The following is a 21,325-nucleotide window of genomic DNA, read 5'->3' on the forward strand; positions in this document are numbered from 1 at the left end:
GACCCTGTGGAGGTGGGGGTGGAAGCTGGTTATCTCCTCCTACTATGTGGGTCCCGGAAATCAAAGTCAGGCCCTTGGGCTTGGCAGCAAGTGGCTTTACCCACTGAGCCACCTTACTGACCTGATTTTCATTTTTCATTTTGTTTGCTTGCTTGCTTGTTGGGTGGTTGGTCTTGGTTTTTGTTTGATTTGGTTTTGTTTTGAGTTTGAGACTGGGTCTCACTGGGTAGCCCTGGCTGTCCTAGATCTCACAATGTAGACCAGGCTAGCCTTGGACTCCTAGGTGCTGGGACTAAAGGCATGTACCACCATGGCAGTTCACAAGTATAATCCCAGCATTTGGGATACTGAAGCTGAGGCAGAATGACTACCACAAGTTCAAAACTAGCCTGGGTGATACTGTGAGTTTGAGATCCTCTAGGGTTATCTACAAAGACCCTTTTACAAAAAAAAAAAAAAAGAAAGAAAGAAAGAAAAGAAAAAGAAAAACAGCTAAATAATAAGTAATATAATTTAAAATATCTCTAGCTGGCTGGTGGTGATGGTGCGCCCCTTTAATCTGAGCACTCAGGAGGCAGAGACAGTTGGATGTCTGAGTTCAAGACCAGCCTAGTCTACAGAGTGAGTTCAAGGACAGCCAGGACTGCGCAGAGAAATCCTGTCTCCAAAAAAAAAAAAAAAAGCCTGTTTAAATGAAATGTATGCAAACTATGTTCTTGACAAACTATGTTCTTGACTTAAAGCCAGGTTGGTTTCTACCTTGTATAACCTAGGGCCAAAGATGTACAGAATTGTCTGGCCTGTTGGTCCTGGCGTGTTGTTCCTCGTATATAAAAGCACTTCCTTGTACTGCAGGGGAGCACATAGTTTGCATTATACTCGTCAGCTATTTTCATCTAGAAATGCTATCTATGTGTCCCCTTGCCAACGTCTTTGCAGAGTTTACAGCTTCGAGCAATTTATTGGCATCAGTATGCAATGCCGTGAAGCAGCTGCTCGGCAGTTGAGCTGTGCTAACATGCCACCCCTCTGTGTTAACTTTAACTCCCCTTAGGAGTTAAAGACCAAGATGTGAGCTTTGGGATTCAAGAGAGAGTGGTTTCTTATAGAGATTGTACAATAGTAGTCACCATCATCAGAAATGTCAGAAGCGGGTCTTTTGCTTTCACTCTGCCATTCTAGATGCTATACTCATGAGAGAGAAGGTGGGGTGGGTCTCCAAAGGTAACTCTGGCTGGCCTGGAAGTTTCGGCCTCCTTCCTCTGCCTCTTGAGTGCCTGGGATTGCTCCCATACCAAGATCACAAGATTGGCTTTTTTCTGTTTTGTTTTATCTTTAATTTAGCCTTAGTTTCATTTGTTTAATCAAATAGTTCTTCATTTGTTAACTTAGTGACTGGTTTATTCCTTTTCATAATTATAATCATTTTATGTATTTACATACCCGAAAAACAGGATTTTTTAAATTTTAGAAATGACTTTCTAAATTAATCGTCATCCAAGAATAAGCTAGAATTGGACAGAATGAAGGGACACTAACTCTTTGGGAAGAGTTCTGTCTTCTACATGATGGCCCTAGAGTGAAACCTGCTACAAAAGTCATCATACCTACATGAATGGAGATAGTTATATGCAACTGTTTTTCAGATGAACTAACTGTGTCATTCAGATGAGCCTTGTCATTCTGGCAAATAGCCCCTAACAACAGAAAGAAACCATGTAAGCTATACTTCATTCATAATTAGAAATCAAAATTAGAAACTAGAAGAGAAGTAATAGCACAAAGTAAAAACTTCATAACTGACATATTAACTCCCTTCCTCATTTAGGGCAGTGGTGAGTAACTGGAACAGAAAGGAGCTTGCAACTATTAAAATTAATTTCTTCAGAAAGATTTTAGAAAGTAACATTTCATAACATAGTAAACAGAAAAATGTTGTGAAGTTTTCCAAAAATGCTAACACCAAGTCCTGAAGTTCAGCTGGCTCACCTGTAATCTCTCCACTGGGGTGGCAGGCGGGGAACAGGAGCATCTCGGGTTCCAAGATGGCATCGTTACAAAGGGAGATTCAGTCGCAGAAATAAAATACTCAGAGATGGGAAATTATCTTAAATCAAAATAACTTTAGAAATATACAGGAAACATGAAGGAATTTTGCTCAAACTTAGATAGAATGACAGAGGACTCCAGAAGGAAATAACATATTTTCAAGAAAAAAGAATCAGCTTCCCCAGAGTCCTCCTAATTTTGGTTTATAAGACACAGAAGTTTGAAAAAAAAAAAAAAAAAGACCCAGAAGTTGTACTGTCAAAGCAGAGTACTTTTTCCTCATAACTCTTCCAAAATTAATAAAGTAAGGAGGGTGGGGCAGGCACCAGGGAGGCAGAGACAAGGAGGATCAATAACTCCATACCAGCCTGGGCTACACAGTGACTCCACTTCCAGCCTGGACTATATAATACAACAAGACTTGAAAAGGCTAGAAGTGGGGTGGGGTGTTAATAAACTGTCTATTGACAGGTAATAGAAAAAGAAATGGTTTCGAGAAATAATAAAACTGGTTGATGGAATAGTTCAGTGGACTAAGATACCTGCCCCTAAGCTCTGGAGACCTGGGTTTGATCCCCAAAGTCTACATGGTAGAGAGAGCTGACTTCTGGATGTTATCCTCCAACCAAGAGGCGCACATTCCTTGGCTCGCACGCGCACACAGATGTGCACATATACATGCCTATAATCCCAGCATGCGGAAAGCTAAGATGAAAGGATCCTGAGATGGGTCTGGGTTATTTAGAACATTCTAGTTTACCCTGGACCACACAGTAAAACCCTGCCTCAAGTAAAGAAAAAAAAAAATCTTAAAAGAGCAGCGTAATTAAGAACCTGCATAATCTTAGGTACTAGGGAAAAGAGAAAAAGCAAAGCAACCGGGCACTGTGGCAAATGCTTTCAGTCCCAGCGTTTGTGAGGATCAGAAGTTCAAGGCCAGATTTGGATTCACAGTTGAATGTGAATCAGGCAAACGTGGTTTATATTAGACCCTGTGTCAAAACAACAAACAAAAAGACACATCTTTGCACTTTTCTGTCTGTAAGACAAGAAAAGGGCAGAAACTATGAAAAGAAAAACATTTTCTCTGTGGCTTTGGGAGCTGTCCTGCAACTAGCTCTTGTAGACCAGGCTGGTCTCGAACTCTACCGAGATCTGCCTGCCTCTGCTCCCGAGTGCTGGGATTAAAGACGTGTGCAGAAACATTTTATTAAAAAGTAAAATCAACGTACAAATGGCTACATAAGGCCAGGCGTACTTAAAGAGGCAGAATAATCTGTGCAAGTTGAAAGCCAAGTTTGTCTACATAGTTCCACACCAGCCTGGGCTAGTGAGATACTTACTACATAGTGAGTCCTTGTCTCCAAAAATAAACCCAAATAACTGTATCAGAGGAAAAAATCTAGGAGCCAGCAAAGTGATTCAGCAGGGAAAGGCACTTGCTGCCAAGCCTAAGGACCTAAATTAATGCCCAGGAACCACATGAGGAGAGAACTGCTCTGACCTTCACACACAAACTATGATGGCACAAACATGGCCCCCGACACACACACACACACACACACACACACACACACACACACACACACACACACACACACAGCAAATAAGTGTAAAAAATTTAAAAAACTGGAGCTGGGCATTGGTGGCGCACGTCTTTAATCCTAGCACTCAGGAGGCAGAGGCAGGCGGATCTCTGTAAGTTCGAAGCCAGCCTGGTATACAGAGTGGCTGCCAGGATAGGCTCCATAGCTACACAGAGAAATCCGGTCTCGGAAAAACCAAAAAAAAAAAAACAACTGGACATGGTGGCACATACCTCAATCCCAGCACTCTTGGAAGGCAAAGGCAAATGGATACCTATGAGTTCAAAGCCAGCCTATACTACATAGCAAGTTCCAGGCCAACCAAAGCTATACAGTGAGTCCCTATCTGAAGTAAACGTTATATGTATATATGTAAGTAATATAAGCATTTGTGTTGCCATATGTTAACATGTTTACGTTAATGAATTAAAGCAACAGCATATAAAGCAAACATTAGCAGCTGACAAATGTGGTGTAAGGGTTATGCTGGTGTGCCTGGTCGCAATGTGAAATTAACAGGGTTTTACAGACATTGCTGCATTTAAAATGTTCTTTCTAGATTCGGAGAGCATGCTACTATTGTTTATACTCTCAGATAAATGGAAGTGGCACTGTGATCTTAAGCTTCCCAGTTGAGGGAATTAGTCATAGTCTAGATGAAACAAAGACATTCATCTCCCTTCTAATCTCCTGATGAACATCAAGGAAGATCTGTTTCTGTGGACACCAGCAAAGACCAAAAAGAAACAAAATCAGCTTCCTTTAGTGTCCAGCTTAAACTGTGACATGACTCCATGTGACATCATGAAGCTAGATGAGGAGGTCATGAAAAATTAGACAACAGTACAAGATTCTCATCCACAAATGACCAAAAATTCAGAAATCAAACTCAGTAGATGACACATTTTACTGTCAGAGTTCAGAGTTCACCCATATTGTCTCTTTTTTTTTGGGGGGGGGGTTCAAGACAGGGTTTCTCTGTGGCTTTGGAGGCTGTCTTGGAACTAGCTCTTGTAGACCAGGCTGGTCTCGAACTCGCAGAGATCCACCTGCCTCTACCTCCCGAGTGCTGGGGTTAAAGGTGTGCACCACCAACGCCGGGCAATACATCTTTCTATCGTATTATGTTAAGATATTTGAATTTTTAAATTGATGTCTGAGTTCCTGCCAGTGATTCTGTTTAAAAAATTAAAAAAAAAAAGTATTCAGTGATTTTTAGCTTACAATTAGGAGAGAATTTCAAGTAATCTCTGAAAGAGACCCAAGCCCTGCCATGTGTAAAGCTGCTGTCTCAGCAGCTATGGTTCTAGCACCAAACTGTCAATTACATCCCAATACAGTGAAGATGCTCCATCGTGGGGCTGAGATCTAATGTGTGTCCTTCCCATTTAAAGTCTATATGTAAATAAGAACAGCTGACCCATTGGGTTTGCAGAGAGTTGCCTATGCATAAATGTTAAGGATATATATATATATATATATATATATATATATATATATCAAAGAATTGTTTTTTAATTAATATGTGGCTTATTAGCAAATGTTTGATTGATTACATACATTTTACACCCAGTGATCACATTTTAAAAAAAAAAATGCTTGGCTGAGCAGTGGTAGTGCATGCTTTTGATCCCAAAACTGGGGAGGCAGAGGCAAGTGTAAATCTGAGGCCAGCCTGGTCTACAGAGTGAATTCCAGGACAGTCAAGGAAATATAGAGAAACCCTGAGGGAGGGATCTTGAGAAAGGAGGTTGCAAGTGAGAAGAGGTTTAAGAAGCTGTGCCTCTGGAGATTTAGTTGTCTCTGGGACAATTAAAGAGAGAAAGCCCTCAAGATACCATCTATATATTTGTAAAATGCTAGTAGATTGTGTTGGGAGTCATTTTCATGTTTTATTTTGTCTTCAAGTTAAAAATATTTGTGGCTAGCGAATGTTTTTTCAGATAAAATAAATTGTAAACGCCTTTAATCCCAGCACTTGGGAGGCAAAGGTAGGTGGATCTCTGTGTGAGGCTAGCCTAGTCTACATAGTGAGCTCCAAGACAGAGCTGCACAGTGAGACCCTGTCTTGAAAAATTTCATCTGGTTTTGATAGACTAGGAAGCCATCATTCTCCTCTTTCCCCTTAAGTAGTGCAAGAGCTCAATTATACCATGAACCTGAGGATGTAGCTGTCTTGGTAAAACACTTGCCTAGCTACACAAAGCCCTGGAGTTCCATCCCCTTCGCCACATAAACAGCTGGTACAAACCTGTAATTCCAACATTCAGGAGGATCCAAAGTCATCCTTGGCTACACAGAAAAGTAGAGTAGAAAATTAGGCTACTAGAGACCTTGTCAAGAAAAAAAAAAAAAAAAGTTAATGAAATAAAATCCATTGTAACTGAATAAGCTTAACATTAAATCAGTGGTTGCTTTCTTTACCGCAAATTAAATAACGCAATCTTTGAAGCCAAATGAGTCTCATATAGGCCCAAATAACTGTATGGCTGTATTCATGCACACTGCAGAAAGGAGAAAGTATTCTATCACTACGGGTGCCAGTTCCTGCCCTGGCCCGGGAGTCTATAAGGCCGAATGGCTCAAACTCCACTGTCTGTTTTAAAATATCTACTCCAGCTAGGTAGTTCTAAATAGAACTAATGACAGCCAGAAAAGAGAGGCCTGTAGGGACTTGCTCTGACACAGAGCTGGCATCTATAAACAGATCCGTAGCAGGGAGCAGGGCATCCTTCTGTTGCCCTAAGTTTTGTGTGTTGGCATGAAGATAAAATAATAGGAAAGAATTGCCAGTGCAGAGCCCACCGCTACTCTACAGATAAATGGGATAGCATGCCATCTCCCCGGGTGTTTGTGTTTGATGTATCAGTTTAGGAAGTAATCAAAGTACCCACTAATGGAGAGCCAGAAGTTTGTCTGGGAGAAAAATAACAGGCTTGAGAAGACGCAGTTGCAAATTTTATTCTGAGCTTTTTGAAAGGATCAGAGAGTTAATTTTTCATTAAAAAGGCAAATTAAAACCCAGGTGACAACACTGTGAAGGCTGAAGGGACCATCCTGGGCTACAAAGTAAATGCCAAGGCAGCCATGACTACATAGCATAGCACAGTCTCAAATTAAGCAAGGAAATAAATATTTTGGAGAGGCAACTGGGCAGGATGGGGTGGAGTTAGCACAGTGGTAAAGTACTTGGCTAGCATGCACAAGGCCCTGGACTCAATCCCCAGGACTGGAAAAATTAAAAATGGCAACTCGAGCCAGCTCCCTTTACCATTTGTAAATGGCTACAGAAATACTACAGCTAAAGAAATGTGCAGAAACTATATTAAACTTACTGCTTGAAGTAAACCACGATTAGTAGTCACGGAAAGCCACTCTGTGTTCTATTTCTCTACCTTCTTCATTTTAGACTTCATACAGTAATGGGATGGCTTAAGAAGAAGGAAAAGCTTACCAGGCTAAGACTGCCTGCCATGCACAAGGCCTGGGTTTGATTTCCAGCAATTAAATAATAGCTGTTACTAACACTCTACTCAACAGATGTGTGCAGAGAACTGCAGTAGAGCTCCAGATACATTCCACACCCATTGTGTCACAGGCTATAGGTATGACACACACACATCATTGTATGTTTTTTGAAGTTCCATGTGTGACTTCTATATGCAGAAAACCCAGCCACCACTAGCCTATAAAAAGTCTGTTGTAATGCTAAAAGTAATGTCATATTTACTATTTTAAGAGTCATGTGCATGATTATTATACATTAATATTTTGCTTTCTCAGCTCTCCTCATACATATAATTATTCAAATATTTCATCTACTTAAAATAAGTGTTTTTAAAAAAACAAGAAATAAATGTTTTAGTGGCAATCATTATTAGTCTGTTTGCCAAAAACTTTTTTCATGCTTTCATATATCAACAGGAATTTGCAGCCATGAAACAAATTATCATTAATATGTGTAGCAAACATTCTGAGAACAACTTACTCCGCCCTAAAATGGAATCAGGGGGTGTCACAGAAGATCAAGCATCAAAGATTTTGAGCATGCCAAGAGAACATGAAGATAATATATTTATACCCAAGCCAACATTGTTTGTAAGTACACCTACATATTTAGAATTTTAAGCTCTCGTTTTCGCCAAATATATTTTTCTTCTCATTCATATTTGTTTTAAATCAATTTGGATAGTGTTGGGCAAAGGTCTTGCAATGTCTATACTAATCCCTAAGGTGGACATTAGATGACTATTAGATTTTATGTTTCTAATTAGCATGTTGAACTTGCCTAGAAATTATCCTAAATCTACACCTTTCTTTCTGCCATCTACAGGAACTATTTACAAGGGACTCAGAAATGTATTCTATTGTAAATGTAAATGTAAATGATTTTTACATGTGTGTATGCACATGATGTGGGTGTCTGTCCATGTTCTTAGGGACCATGTGAGCCACATGCCCATAAGGAGGTTAGAGAACAACTTGGGGTCTCTTTTTTGCCACTCCCGGCCCTCAGGCTTCCTGGGATTCTTTGGTCTCCACCTCCCATCTCATCCATAGGATGCTGAGATTCTAGACTTGCATCACTGAGCCATCTGCCCAGACCACAATGTTTTCATTTCCGTGAGAATAAAAAGGATGAAAAGTAGCACCTGCTCATGCTTATTTATAAAATGTTACATTGAGTCTTTCATAAGGAAAAATCCATACCAACTAGAGCCAGATATACCAGTATATGCCTGCTGTGTCAGCCACTTGGGAGGCTTAGGCAGGAGGATTGTAAGTTCTAGACCAGTGTGCTCAACTTGCTGAGACAACATTAAAAGGGTTGGGTAGCACATCTGTATTCCCAGAATGTGGGAGATGGAGGAAAGAGGATCAGGAATTCAAGGCCAACCTCAGCTACATCGTGAATTGGAGGTCAGCCTGAACTCTGTAGTGAAACCCTGTCTGGAAGAAAGGGATGGAGAAATGTGGAGAAGATACATACAATTTAGGAAATATTGAAAGTTGTTTCAACAAATACTGCAAAAGGGAATAAAAAGGCAACAGGAAAAGGGTGGTATTATTAATTATTCTACTTCAACATGGTTTTCCAAAATGAAACATGAGGTTTGACTTGCAATCCTGCAAGACTCAAAATCAGAAAATTTTTAATATTCCAGTTCAGTGAGCCCTCTAGATGCTTATAAAAACTACTTGAAGCCCTGGGGCAGCTCATTCCCTTAATCCCAGCACTCAGGAGGCAGAAAGGCAAGCGGGTATCTGAGTTTGAGGCCAGCCTGATCTACAAAGTGAGTTCAAAGGACAACTAGAGTTAAACAGAGAAACCCTGTCTCAGGGAGGGAGAAAAAAACAAGTTGAGTATAGGAATTGTGACCCCAGCCTTCTCTTTACACACACCGAGCAGTGATATGGAAGATATTTATGATCGTATAATCCAACCCGCTTTCTTTTTCCTCCCACGACAGGGACTGAACCTCCTTCTTGCAATTGTACATGGCAAGGATTCTACCTGCCTCTGAGCTACAGTTCAACCCTTGGGAGTTTAGGAAGGTCTCACAGACAGGCTTTGCTAGGCTGCCCTCAAACTCACATCCCTGCCTCTGCCTCCAAAGGCAGGGATTACAGACCCATGGCACCACCAACCACAAGCTTCCCGTCCTGAAATGATGGAAAGCTTCAGCATCCAGCAAACAAAGGAAACCTATTGAGAGGGCCCGTGTTGTAGTAATGTAGGCCAAGCTGACAGCGGGGAAAGCAGCGGGCCTCATGTGAGCAGCCTCCATACCAGGCAGCATGGCCATTGAGCTTCCCGTGCACATCAGCGGCTCTGCCTCTGCCTCAGGGGTGCTGATGCGTGGGTTCCATCCTTCTCTGATCTACAGCCCTCGGTCTCCACACCTTTCTGTGTAGTCTCCCCATATCTACTTGTCTCAGTAGACACTTGATGAAGGGGAAGAAATCAGTTATTTATCTCTCCGACTTGGTTATCTTCTTAGCTCTTAAAACAACATCTAGGGAACTAAAGCTCTGTGGAAAGTGAGCACATCAGTGGAAACCTAGAGTGTGTGCCTCTCACTTAGAAACCCCCAGCTCAGTTCTCAGCATTTGGGAGGCCGAGGAAGGAGAGACACGAGCTTGAGGCCAGCATGGGTTACATAGGGAATTTCAGGCCAGCCTGGACTACAGAATGAGAGAGCTTGTCTCCAAAAAAGAAAGAAAGATTAAATTTGTATTTCTAAAGTCAGAAATAATATTACAGCCTCCTCCATACATTGTTTAGTAGTTAGCCTTTTGAAATAAGTTTCTGAGTGTGCATGGAATGAGGGGCAAATGATCCCAGACAGTCTCATGTTTTGTCCATTATAAACCCAGAGCAGCTGCCAACTCATTGAAGTTGGGCCCTACCTGTGTAGATTTAGAAATCCATATTTGTGTCCTAGCCTGTAGCGTTCTGGAAAACAGAGTAATTATGTCTACTAAATACAGCCTTTCCCTCCCTTAGAAGTTGTGCTGGTTAAACACTACCAGAGCCTTAATCTCCAGCTCTTTTTCTAGATCCCAGGAGCAATCCCCCAGGCTTATTTTGTCTGCTTTTATCAGTCACTGTTCTTTGTAATTTTAACAAACTTTCTCAATGTCTTGTAATCCCCAAGTTATAGAGTAATGTTTTAGCTGGCCACTTCTGGATGGCACAAAGGTTTTTGTCTTATCAGTGAATCGTCTCCAAAGTCCGCCTGTAACTAATGAATTACTTCTGGTAGATTCCCAGGTAATCCCATCATTTGTTTCTGCAGCAGCCTTCTGGGCGCCTCACAAAACCTGGAGTAGTTGGCTTTGGGAGCTGCTAACACTGTGCTACCAATTAAAGTGTTCTTATTAATTTGTACTGTTTCTCTATAAAATTATAAATATAATTAGCTTAAGCGAGAACATAATAATTATGGCAGTGTATGGTAATAAGGGTAATCATTAAGTATGTCTCAGTAATGTTGCATACATAAATAAATGAAAAATGACCTCATCTGAAGGAACCTATGTGAGTTGTGAACTTAAAATAACGACTCTGCCAGGCAGTGATGGCCTGTGCCCTTAGTCACAGCACTTGGGAGGCAGAGACAGGTGGATCTCTTAAGTGTGAGGCCAGCCTGGTCTACAGAGAGACTCCCTGGACAGTCAGGGCTACACAGAGAGACCCTATCCTGAGGGGTGGGGAGAGGGGTTGGTGAAGGACTCTCCTTACTTAAAAGGTTAATTGTGTTAATAACTGAAGGAGGAATATCAAATTTAGTACGCACAGCACCACTGTGTGGTTGAAGAACCAATAACTGTTAGGTTGACAGAATAAAAGTGATACTACTGTTCAAACATCTAAGGATGGAATTACCAAAATAAGGAATAGCTAATTGTATATCTGAATTATTGTGCCCACTTAATCCATAGTCTGTTTAGAGTTAGAAAAGTCTTTAAAGGGTCAGACGGTGAATAATTTGCCTTTGTGAGCCCCATACCGTCTCTACCACATTTATTTGTTTGTTGTTATATTTCTTATAAAATATCTAATTCAGTATCTAACCCATATACAAACAGCTGTTGATATGTGGTCCATGCTATACGAATCAATCCATACTAATTAAGAGTTGGTAATGGATTAGAAATTTTTAGGATCTAGAAAGCTTACTAGTAATAGCACATCACCAGCTAAAGTATCTGGAAATGAAGAAGTCCTCATTTCATGGGAATCAGAAATCAGCCTTCCAACACCATGGTTACTGACTTGGCATTTGTTCACAGATTGGTAGTAATGAATGAAACTTAGATACCAGGGTAGGTGAATCCTAATCCTAGTCAAAATCTTGAATCCTAATAAAAAAAAGTTCCAAGACAGTCTGTTTCACATTTAAAAGCTAAAGTTTTTTAAAGAAATATTAGATATCCAAAATTCAATATCTAATGGTATCCAGTGTCAAAAGTTGGGTTTATATGGGGGCCAACTGCCAGGTGCTCTCATTAATATAGATCACATTTAGATTAAAAGTTAACAGTAGAGATAAGTTTGATCATTAAACCAGCCTTTATTGAACATCATTTTATGACTTCCACAGAGAATGCACAGCTTATTAAGTGGGTGATTCAAGTCAACAACTATAATAGCTTAGATAAGTATAGAGGCTTTGGGGCTGGGTGTATAGCTCAGTTAGTAGAGCACTTGCCTGGCATGCATGAAGCCCTGGAATCATTCCCAGCACCACATAAAACCAGGCATGGTGGCTGTGCCTCTGGTCCTCGGACTGAGGAAGTAGAGACTTCATGGGATCAGCACCTCAAGATCTTCCTCAGCTTCACAGCTGATTCTTGATGTACCTCCTTGGGAGGAAGAGGTGGTCTGAGGCAGCACAAGCTGGCCTTGAACTCAGTGCCCATGACTCAACTCCTTGTCATCTGCTTCCACCTCCCAAGTGCTGGGCTACATCACCAGTCCAACACATGGCTAATTTGAGGCCCATGTGGGCTGTGTGAAAGTCTGTCTCAACAGCAATAATAATCGATTGTAAAGGCTTCCGGGTCTTTAAAAGAGTGCCAAAAGAAGCCCTGAGGTTTCAGAGCAGGCCTCCTAGAGTAGGGGTGACTTTGAACTGTGGCCTGAGGCAGGACGGCTACCAGTTTGAGACCAGCTCATCTTAACAGCAAACTGTCTAAAAAAAGCAGAGAAGGGGACAAAGGGGAAGGTGTAGCACTTACTTTGAGGTTTAAGTGTTTTACATGCAGTATGCCATTTACTCTGCTAACAACACTCTGGGGCCTATTACTGCAACAGTCAAAGCCCTTAGAGGAAACATGACACTGTCTGAAGGGACCGCTTACATGCACACACGTGGAAACCAAGTGATAAAACAGGACAGGAACTGTGCAAAGAGATAGCTGTTCCCAGGACTCAAAGCAGGTAACGGATGATAGTCTTTCTGTGGAAACATTGATGTTCACAAACTTAAAGAGCAGGGAAATAAATGCCCAGCTTTTCCCTGTCTTCTCTGTACCTGCAAACTGTCTCTGCTGCCTATTAATGAACCTAAACAGAAACTAACAGTCACCTTGCGCACACCGGTGGGATAGAAAAGGATGAAGGGTACATCAGAGGGTGCCCAGAATGTCCTGCACAGTTCCTTCCATCCCGTTCTCCTCCTGTTACATAATATCTGAGGGGTCAGTTTGACCAGGCTTGCCAAGACAAGACAGTAAGTAGCCAGACATGATGGGGAATGCCACTAACCTCAGCACTTGGAAGAAGCAGAGTAGGCAAATCTCTTGTAAGTTTGAGGCCAACCTGGTCTACATAGTGAGCTCCAGCCTACCCAGAGCTATGTAGTGAGACCCAGTCTCGAAAACAAAACAAAGGCAGGCTTTGGTGGCACTTGGGAGGCAGAGGCAGACAGGTCTATAGAATGAGTGCCAGGATAGGCTCCAAAGCTATACAGAGAAACCCTGTCGTGAAAAAAAACAACAACAAAAAAAAACAAAAAAACAAAACAAAGAGTAAGGCACAAGAGCCTGTGATGAACCACTGTGTGAAACTGTGCTCAAAGCACAACGTACAGAGAGGATGGCCCAAGTACCTACTGCAGACACCAGGATGGTCTTAAACTGTGTAGCCCAGGCTGGCCCTGACTCACAGCAGTTCTCCTACCTTGTCCATGTAAGTACTCAGATTACAGGAGGTCATCAGCACTCCTGGCAGCACACAGACATTCTCAAAGATAATAAAGGAATACTGTGACCCCTCTATGCTCGCACATTAATAACTGCCAAGTTAAGTAAGTTACTTTGGAGAATGCATTCTGCCATAACATACACAAGAAAAAACTGGAGCTGGGGAGTTGGATCAGTGTGCTTGCCAAGAAAGCATAAGGACCCCAAATTTTGCTCCCTGGAAGCCTTGTAAATCCAAGTGCAGTGTTGTGAATTTATAGTCCCAGTGTTTTCCACACAAGATGGAAGCCAAAGACAGGAGAATCCATAGAAGCCTTGGGGTCAGAGAGCCTTGCTTAAGACCCAGCTTCAAATTAAAGTGGAAAGGTGGGGACCAGTGCCCAAGGTTGTCCACAGACCTCCACACATGCCCAATCACAAATAGATAGATAGATAGATAGATAGATAGATAGATAGATAGATAGATAGATAGATAGATAGATAGATGAGTTACAAGTCTATACCATACTATATGTAGCATATTATATGTTGAGCTGGAGAGATGGCTGAGCATAACAACCAATATTGGGCCCCATTATGCAAGTCAGGTGGCTCACAACCGTCTATAATTGCAGCTCCAGGGAGTCCTACACCTCTGGCCTCCACAAGCACATGCCCTCGTGTGCACATGTCCACATAGATGCACATATATAAACTGGAAAATAATTTTAAAAAATCTTTTAAAATTTGAATTGACTTATGTCTACCAAAACAATACTAGGCCCAAATAAATTAACTGGTAAGTTCTACCAAACCTTTAATGATGAAGTTATACCAGTTCTCCATGATTTCTTTTAAAAGTTAAAAGCAATTCCCAGTGCGGAGGTTGATTAGAATGATAGAGTGTTTGCCTAGCGTGCAGGAAGCCCTGGGTTCCAGCCCCAGCATCACACATATCAGGTATGGGAGACTTAGCCATGTTCTCAGAATTTGGGAAGTGGAGACACAGAAGTTCAAGGTTGTTTGGGCTATTTGTTAGCTTAAAGCCAATCTGGGATATGTGAGACCTTGGAGAAGGAAGAAGTCGGGGAGGGAGGAAGGAGTGTTACCACCCCATTTTACAAAGCCAATCTTAATAATGCTTAGCACAAAAAATATTGTAAGAAAACTATAGAGCCTTCTCCTAGAAGAAAAAAATATGTAATGTTTTTATGGGCAATGAAATTAGCCTGTAAAATCCTGTAATGACTTATACATACCTTTAGCTATTTGCCCAAAGCCAGAGGATTTGCTCTAGTGTCAGTTCAGTAGTTATGACAGATGCCCCACTGTGGTAAAGAGTAGCTCAGTGGGGAGAGCGCTAGCCTCGCATTCAGGAAGTCCTGGGTTTGAGCCCCAGCATTGGGTAAGCGGGGCATGGTGGGGCATGTGTGTAATGTGAGTACTTGCGGATGGAGATGGGAGCGGAAGCTTACCTTATCTGTGGCTAGAGTTCAGACCATCGTGTGCTGCATGGGGTCTGTATCTGTGCACTCAGCCCGTCCTAAACACAGTCTACACGACTGAAGTCACACAGGAAGGAATGCCGCATGTTCCCAGTTATCCCAGCACTCAAGAAATAGATGCAACGCCATAGTTCAGGGTCCTCCTTGGCTACATAATGAGTTCAAGACCAGCCAGGGCCTTGATGTATCCTGACTATCACCCTCCCCTGAACAGACTAGTAACTTTCCTGTTGAGGCAGGGACTTGCACTCCGTACCTGCCCAGCCCCGTGTGCACTCAGAATTCAGCAGTCTCAATAAAGATCACCTCCCTGTCCAGCTAGTTCCAGGACCGATAGAGGAGGGAAAGGGTTACACAGTGACAGTCCTCCCTTGGGAGCGTCTCCCACTCCCAAGTTCTTCCTCACTGTCCTGGGCTCAGCTTGTGCTTAAGACAGGGAGCTGGGAAGCCAGTGGCTGGGGTGGCTTTAGTGGCCATAAATTGCCTGGTGCCCAACTACCCCAAGGTGAAAGCACGAAAGGATGCCACATCAACCAAGTCGTTTCTTACCAAGGCCTTAGCAAACCCCAGCCTGAAAGTACTGTGACAGATGCTTGATAGCTGTGTGAGTGAAAGAGAAGCTTGCCTAGCTTACACAAAATGCCCCAGATGTAGGTATGTAGTTCTCAGCATCACCTCCTCCTTGTAAGCATTTTTTTTTTAATATACTCATTTTTTTTTCTTTTCAGACTAAAAAGGATGCACAAGAATGGTCCAAGATTCAAAAAACGAAGGCATAGTGTTTGGTGCTGGAGAAAGCCAGAGCCTAACCCTCCTAACCCAGCCAAGCCCCTACCTCCATATGGCACCCCAGCCAGGCCCCCCTTCTGCAAGGCACCCTCAGCCAGTGTGGCTGTTCTGGGTTAGAATGGGTCTTTGTCATCTTGTACTCCAGAAGTGGTGTCTCTGTTAGGGGAGTAAACGTTCATTTTAATCATGTACTTGACATTTTCAAATATCAGTAACTTAATGTTTAATGTTAAATTAACACATTTCAGTATAGTCAACACATAAGTACAAATAGTCATATGCTTTATATTTTGGTTTTATGTATTTTGTTATAAAATAAATATCTTGTATCCTCTGACTAGATTGTAGAGTTTTCATAAATAGAAATTCTTCTTAGAGTAAACTTCCTGGACTACATAAATTCTGAGATCATATAACACAAATACCACTAAGAACCATTTGTAGCCATGCAGTGGTGGCAAATGCCTTAAATCCCAGCACTCAAAGCAGAGGCAGGTGGATCTCTGAGTTTGAGGCCAGTCTGGTCTACAGAGTGATGTCCAGGACAGGCTCCAAAACTACACAAGCAGACCCTGTCTTGAAAAACAAAAACAAGCAAACAAAAAATCACTTGTGGGGGCCATCAAAATGATTCAGTGGGTACCAAAGCCATGCTAGAAACCCAGACAAAAGCAGGAAGCTGACTCCCAAAAGCTCCTCTGCTCTCTTCATATGCACCATGGCACACATATACTAGCATGCATACAAACAACACACTACATACAACCACACACTAAAGTGTGTAAACTAATAAACCATAGTTTTTCTTTTGTGGGGAAGGGTTGCTATTTGTTTGTTTTTGAGAGGGTCTCACTGTGTACTTTGGCTGTTCTGGAACTCACTGTGTAGACCAGGCTAGCCTCAAACTCACTGAGCTCCAGTGCTTATATTAAAGATGTGTGCTCGCACAGCACCAGACTCTGAAAACAGAGTATTAAAGAATCTTTCAGAAAGTCCACTAGAGGGTATTTCTGACATCTACAGAGGTGGACACATATCATGTGTGTACTTTGGGTTCACTTTTTGGTGTTCATGGGATTTTTTCTTTTTTTCATTTTCTTTTTTTTTTTTTTTTTGGTTTTTTGAGACAGGTTTCTCTGTGGCTTTGGAGGCTGTCCTCAAACTAGCTCTTGTAGACCAGGCTGGTCCCGAATTCACAGAGATGAGATCCACCTGCCTCTGCCTCCCGAGTGCTGGGATTAAAGGCATGCACCACCAACGCCCAGCTGTTTTTTTTTTTTTTTCTTATATTTCATATTCTCATTAACCGGAAACTTCTAGCAGAAAGTCTGCTGTCTGTTGAAGTAACAGTTTGCTGTGAAGTCTTAACATTGTTAGTCATGGTGCAGTGTCAGCCACAATCTGTTCAGTGGAAGGGAGCAATAGCATTTGTTCTGTCTCATCATACATCTTGCCATAGGTATGTGGGCATGCCTAAAATCCCAGCAAGTGCGGTTGAAAGCAAAGGTCTGGGGTTGTATGTAGCTCAGTGGCAGAGAGAGGCTAAGCCTGCAAGAAGTGGTGAGCTCCAGCACCACAGAGGAGGACCGGCGACAGCAAAAGAACAGACTGGGCCCAGAACCTAGGGAGTTGAGTTTGTTAAACAAGCATTCAGCACTGTTACATCCCTAACCTACAATGTACAATTTTGGACAGATACAGATATATCATAAGGCAAGATTACAACAAAATAACTACCTACCCCCTCAGGTGCTGGGCATTGAGTGCAAGGCCTTGTGCATGCTAGACAGGCATTCCACTGAATTGCTGCCCGAGCTTTAGAGGATGGACCTTAATTGACTTGACTTTTTACTGTAGAGATGGACCACTTTATTCTATCAAGTAGAGTTGGAGTTCCAATTAACTAAACAGAAAAGGTTGGTTTTATGGACAGGAAGACTGAAGGAAGCAGAAATGAAAATCAAACAAGGTGATGATACACTCCTGTAATCCCAACATATAGGGAGCAGGAGGCCTCCACCCTGGGCTACAAAGACCTTGTCTCAAGAAAACAAAACACTCAAACTAGCATCAAGACAGATTAGTCTTATTTCCCAGTTAATTAGGGGGTTGCATCTCAGCCACACAGCCTGGTGCTCTGCATGTACTCCAGCACCAGTTGCTTAACTTCCAGTTACCTTCTTCATCTTGTAAAGATTAAAGCAAAGAGAACAGAAAGCAAAGTTTCTGTTTTGGAAATCTCCAATTTCCAAATTGCAAGGTCAAATAATAACGTAATTTCACATTGGATAGATAGAAAGTTGTTAGTATGATAACTATAAACTAGCATGTGGCGGCACCATGGGAATAGTGTGTGTGTGTGTGTGAGAGAGAGAGAGAGAGAGAGAAGCAGACAGACAGGGTAACATAGTAACATGTAGCCAAGGTTGGCCTCAACCCCAAGGCTGTCTTGGAACTTTCTCTCTACTCCTGGGTGCTTTCCAGTGTGGATTTCAAGTGTGTCTGTCCACCACAGCTGCCTTATGCAGACTTGAGGACTGCACACAGGGCTCCGTTCACACTGGGGAAGCAGCTCACAACCAAGCCACATCCCCATGCACCTCCTTTTTTGTTTGTTTTTTGTTTGTTTTGTTTTAGAGCCAAGTAAAGAAGCTTGATCTAAAATGACTTCCTACCTCTTGGATAGTGTCATGATCTGTGACCTCCTAACCCTCCCCTCCTCCTGTCCTGGTAAATAAAGGATCTCTCTGAAAAAAAGTGTTTGGGTGTAGTTTGTGCAAGGGGAGGGATGGGGGGGTATCCGGGAGGGATGGGGGTATCCAGGAGGCAGCCCCTTCTGTGTGATGATGGGAGGTCCCTGAGGCAGCCCCTTCTGTGTGATGATGGAAGGTCCCTGAGGCAGCCCCTTCTGTGTGATGATGGGGGGTCCCGGAGGCAGCCCCCATGTGATGGGGGGGTGATCCAGGAGTGTATGGCAGTGATGGGGCCTCCTTCAAAGGAATGCTCAGAAGGAACAATGCTCTCAAGAGCATGGCTCTGTGCTTCTCCAGGAGAGATCCGGCACTGTTAAAGGTTCAGTGAGTAAAGAGGCTTGCTGTCAAGTCTGATGCCCTGATCCCTGGAGCCCACAGGGTAGAAGGAGAGAACCTCCCCCAGGTTGTCCTCTTACATGTGTGCCGTGGCATATGAACACACAAACAAACAGTAAGTAAATGATTGTGAAACATAAAGGCCTGAAAAATAGAATGGGGTTTGATCTCAGTGTGGGTCTGCAGCCATGCAGCTCCAGTGCAGTGCACTGCTCGCACACACTGTCCCTTCCGGTGCAGTGCACTGCTCCCACACACTGTCCCTTCTGGTGCAGTGTACTGCTCCCATACACTGTCCCAGTACAGTGCACTGTTCCCACACACCGTCCCTTCCGGTGCAATGCACTGCTCCCACACAAGGTCCCTTCCAGTGCAGTGCACTGCTCCCACACACTGCTCCCTGTCTGGTGCAGTGCACTGCTCCCACACACTGTCCCTTCTGGTGCAGTGCACTGCTCCCATACTCTGTCCCTGCCTGGCCTCCCACTCTGAATGGGCTGGAAACAATGGGAGAAAGGTCCTGGTGTTCTGTCTTTTTTAGTGCACTTTTTAAAAATCATTTAACTTTATTTTATGTGCATTGGTATGAAGGTGTCAGATCCCCTGGAGCCAGAGTTAAAGACAGTTTTCAACTGCCATGTGGGTGCTGAGATTTGAACCCAGGTCCTCTAGGAAGAGCAGTCAGTTCTCTTCACCACTGAGCCATCTCTCCAGCCTCCTAGTTGTTTACTCTTTAGGACAGGTCTTTCTCTAACCCAAGCTGGCCTCCACCTTGTGACCTTCCTGCATTGTGCTAGGATGACATAGGCTTGAGCCATCGGGTCCAGATGTTGTTGTAATCCTCCTGTCTCACTCTCCAGAGTGCTAGGATTCTAGGTATACACCACCAAACCTAGCCCAAAAACATCTTGATCAGCTTTGAAGGGGTTAGGTACATAAGGGACCAGGTACAGTTTGTGTATTCGTTCAAGACAAATTCCTGGGTAGCAAGCAGATTCCTGCTTTACAGATTTGAATGCTGAGCTACAATTCAAGCAGACCAAGTTCTACAGGCCTGATGTAGCATGGCTGAGTGTCTGCCTAGCATGAGGAAGAACTGGCTCCCCTCCCCAACACCACATAAACCAGGTATAGGTATGGTATAGGTTTGTAAGTGCTTGGGAGGTGGGGCAAGGTGATCACTATAAAGTCAGCCATGGCTACATTAGTTCCAAGACACCCTGGGCTACATTGGAACTCTGAGGCCAGACTGGCCTGCATGAGAAAAAAAAATTGAACATCGCAGTGACAAAATGTCGGTTCTAAAGAATCTATTACTTGCTGTGCCATGGTGGCACACGTCTGTAATCTCAGCACTATGGAGGCAGAGACAGGCAGACTCTATGAGTTTGAGGCCCAGCCTGGTCTGCAAAGCCAGTTCCAAAGCTACAGAGAAACACTGTCTCAAAAAACAAAAAACAAACAAACAAAAAATGAACCCATTACTCTTATGATGGCTCTTCTAGGTTAATAGGATGTAGTCAGCTCCTACACACCAGCCACTCGTAACAAGAACTGTGTAAGGCATATTCAAATATAAATTAGATTTACCATTTTCTTTAAACTCTGAAAAATTACTCCACAAACCTTGTGTGTGGTACATGCCTATATGCCCAGCTACTGGGGAGGCTGAGAAATGATAGTCTTTGAGCTAGCTAGTTAAAGATGTACCTAGCCAACATAGCAAGACCCTCACCTCAAAAAACAAAGAGCAGGGATATCTCAAACCAAGGAGTTTGTTCTTCATCATTTCCAAGATGGTAATTTCTTAAAAGAAGAACTATCACGTGTAGCCAGCCCCTACTTCCTCCATTTTAACTGACACTCCGGCCAGAGGTTCGGGTACTGACTTCAATCAAGTTAAAGATTTCAAACAAGATCTTCAATCAAGTAAATCCCATCTAACATAGACTGGATACTAACATTTTCTTTCTACAGAACCCCACATGACTATCATCGTCCCATTTCAGCAGAAAGTAACTTAGAAAATACTACGCCCCCTTTCCCCATTGTTGTCACTTAGGATAGTGTATATACCTAGTTAGGAATAGCTTCCTATTGTTTATGGTTCGGTTTGGAAGGAGGTGTTCAGGCTTGGACACCTCTTTCAGATGACTTTAGGGTTTAGTTAAAATAGATAGTTAGGAGGTGACATAAGCAGATTGTTATATCTTCTTATATTTTACCTTTATACTGTTAAGTTTTAATCCTCTTTTAGACTAAAAGGGGAATTGTAGGGGAAGCTGTAGCCACGCCTTCTTAGGGGCTGGCTACAGGGGTACCTGAGCAGGCTTGTGAGGGTGTGGTCAGAGTGAGTAGGGGGACTGCGTTTTCGGTTTCGGTTTCTCTTTGCTTCTTGCTGTACAGACTACCACCAGCTGGCTGGTTCGCTCTGTAAGTAAGGCTTTTCCCTATTAAATACCCTTATATTTCTACCTGACTCCGTATTGGTAATTTCCTACTATAATCACGTAGTGACACAAAAATGTTCCAAATTCAGTGTCTGTATTGGTTAGGGTTTTTTTTTTAATTTATTTTTCATTTTGCATACCAACCACAGTTCCTCCTCCCTCCCCTT

At 42.7% G+C, this 21,325-nt stretch overlaps 1 protein-coding gene across 5 annotated transcripts in view; it reads left to right on the plus strand.

The window, feature by feature from the left end:
• Pibf1 (progesterone immunomodulatory binding factor 1) overlaps window positions 1–15,956 on the plus strand; it is a 166,810-nt gene extending 150,854 nt beyond the window's left edge. For 4 of the 5 annotated variants that reach the window (XM_027394008.2, XM_027394010.2, XM_027394009.2 and 1 more), the window contains 2 exons: window positions 7,560–7,733; window positions 15,559–15,956. In XM_027394008.2, the coding sequence (XP_027249809.1) occupies window positions 7,560–7,733; window positions 15,559–15,609 (225 nt within the window). In that variant the 3' untranslated portion in view covers window positions 15,610–15,956. Of the gene's footprint in view, window positions 1–7,559; window positions 7,734–15,558 lie in introns of those variants that run through there. The other variant, XM_035452100.1, reaches the window with a different exon arrangement.
• Window positions 15,957–21,325: the final 5,369 nt, after the last annotated feature.

The sequence above is a fragment of the Cricetulus griseus genome (genome assembly GCF_003668045.3).
Source record: "Cricetulus griseus strain 17A/GY chromosome 1 unlocalized genomic scaffold, alternate assembly CriGri-PICRH-1.0 chr1_1, whole genome shotgun sequence".
NCBI classification, from domain to species: domain Eukaryota; kingdom Metazoa; phylum Chordata; class Mammalia; order Rodentia; family Cricetidae; genus Cricetulus; species Cricetulus griseus.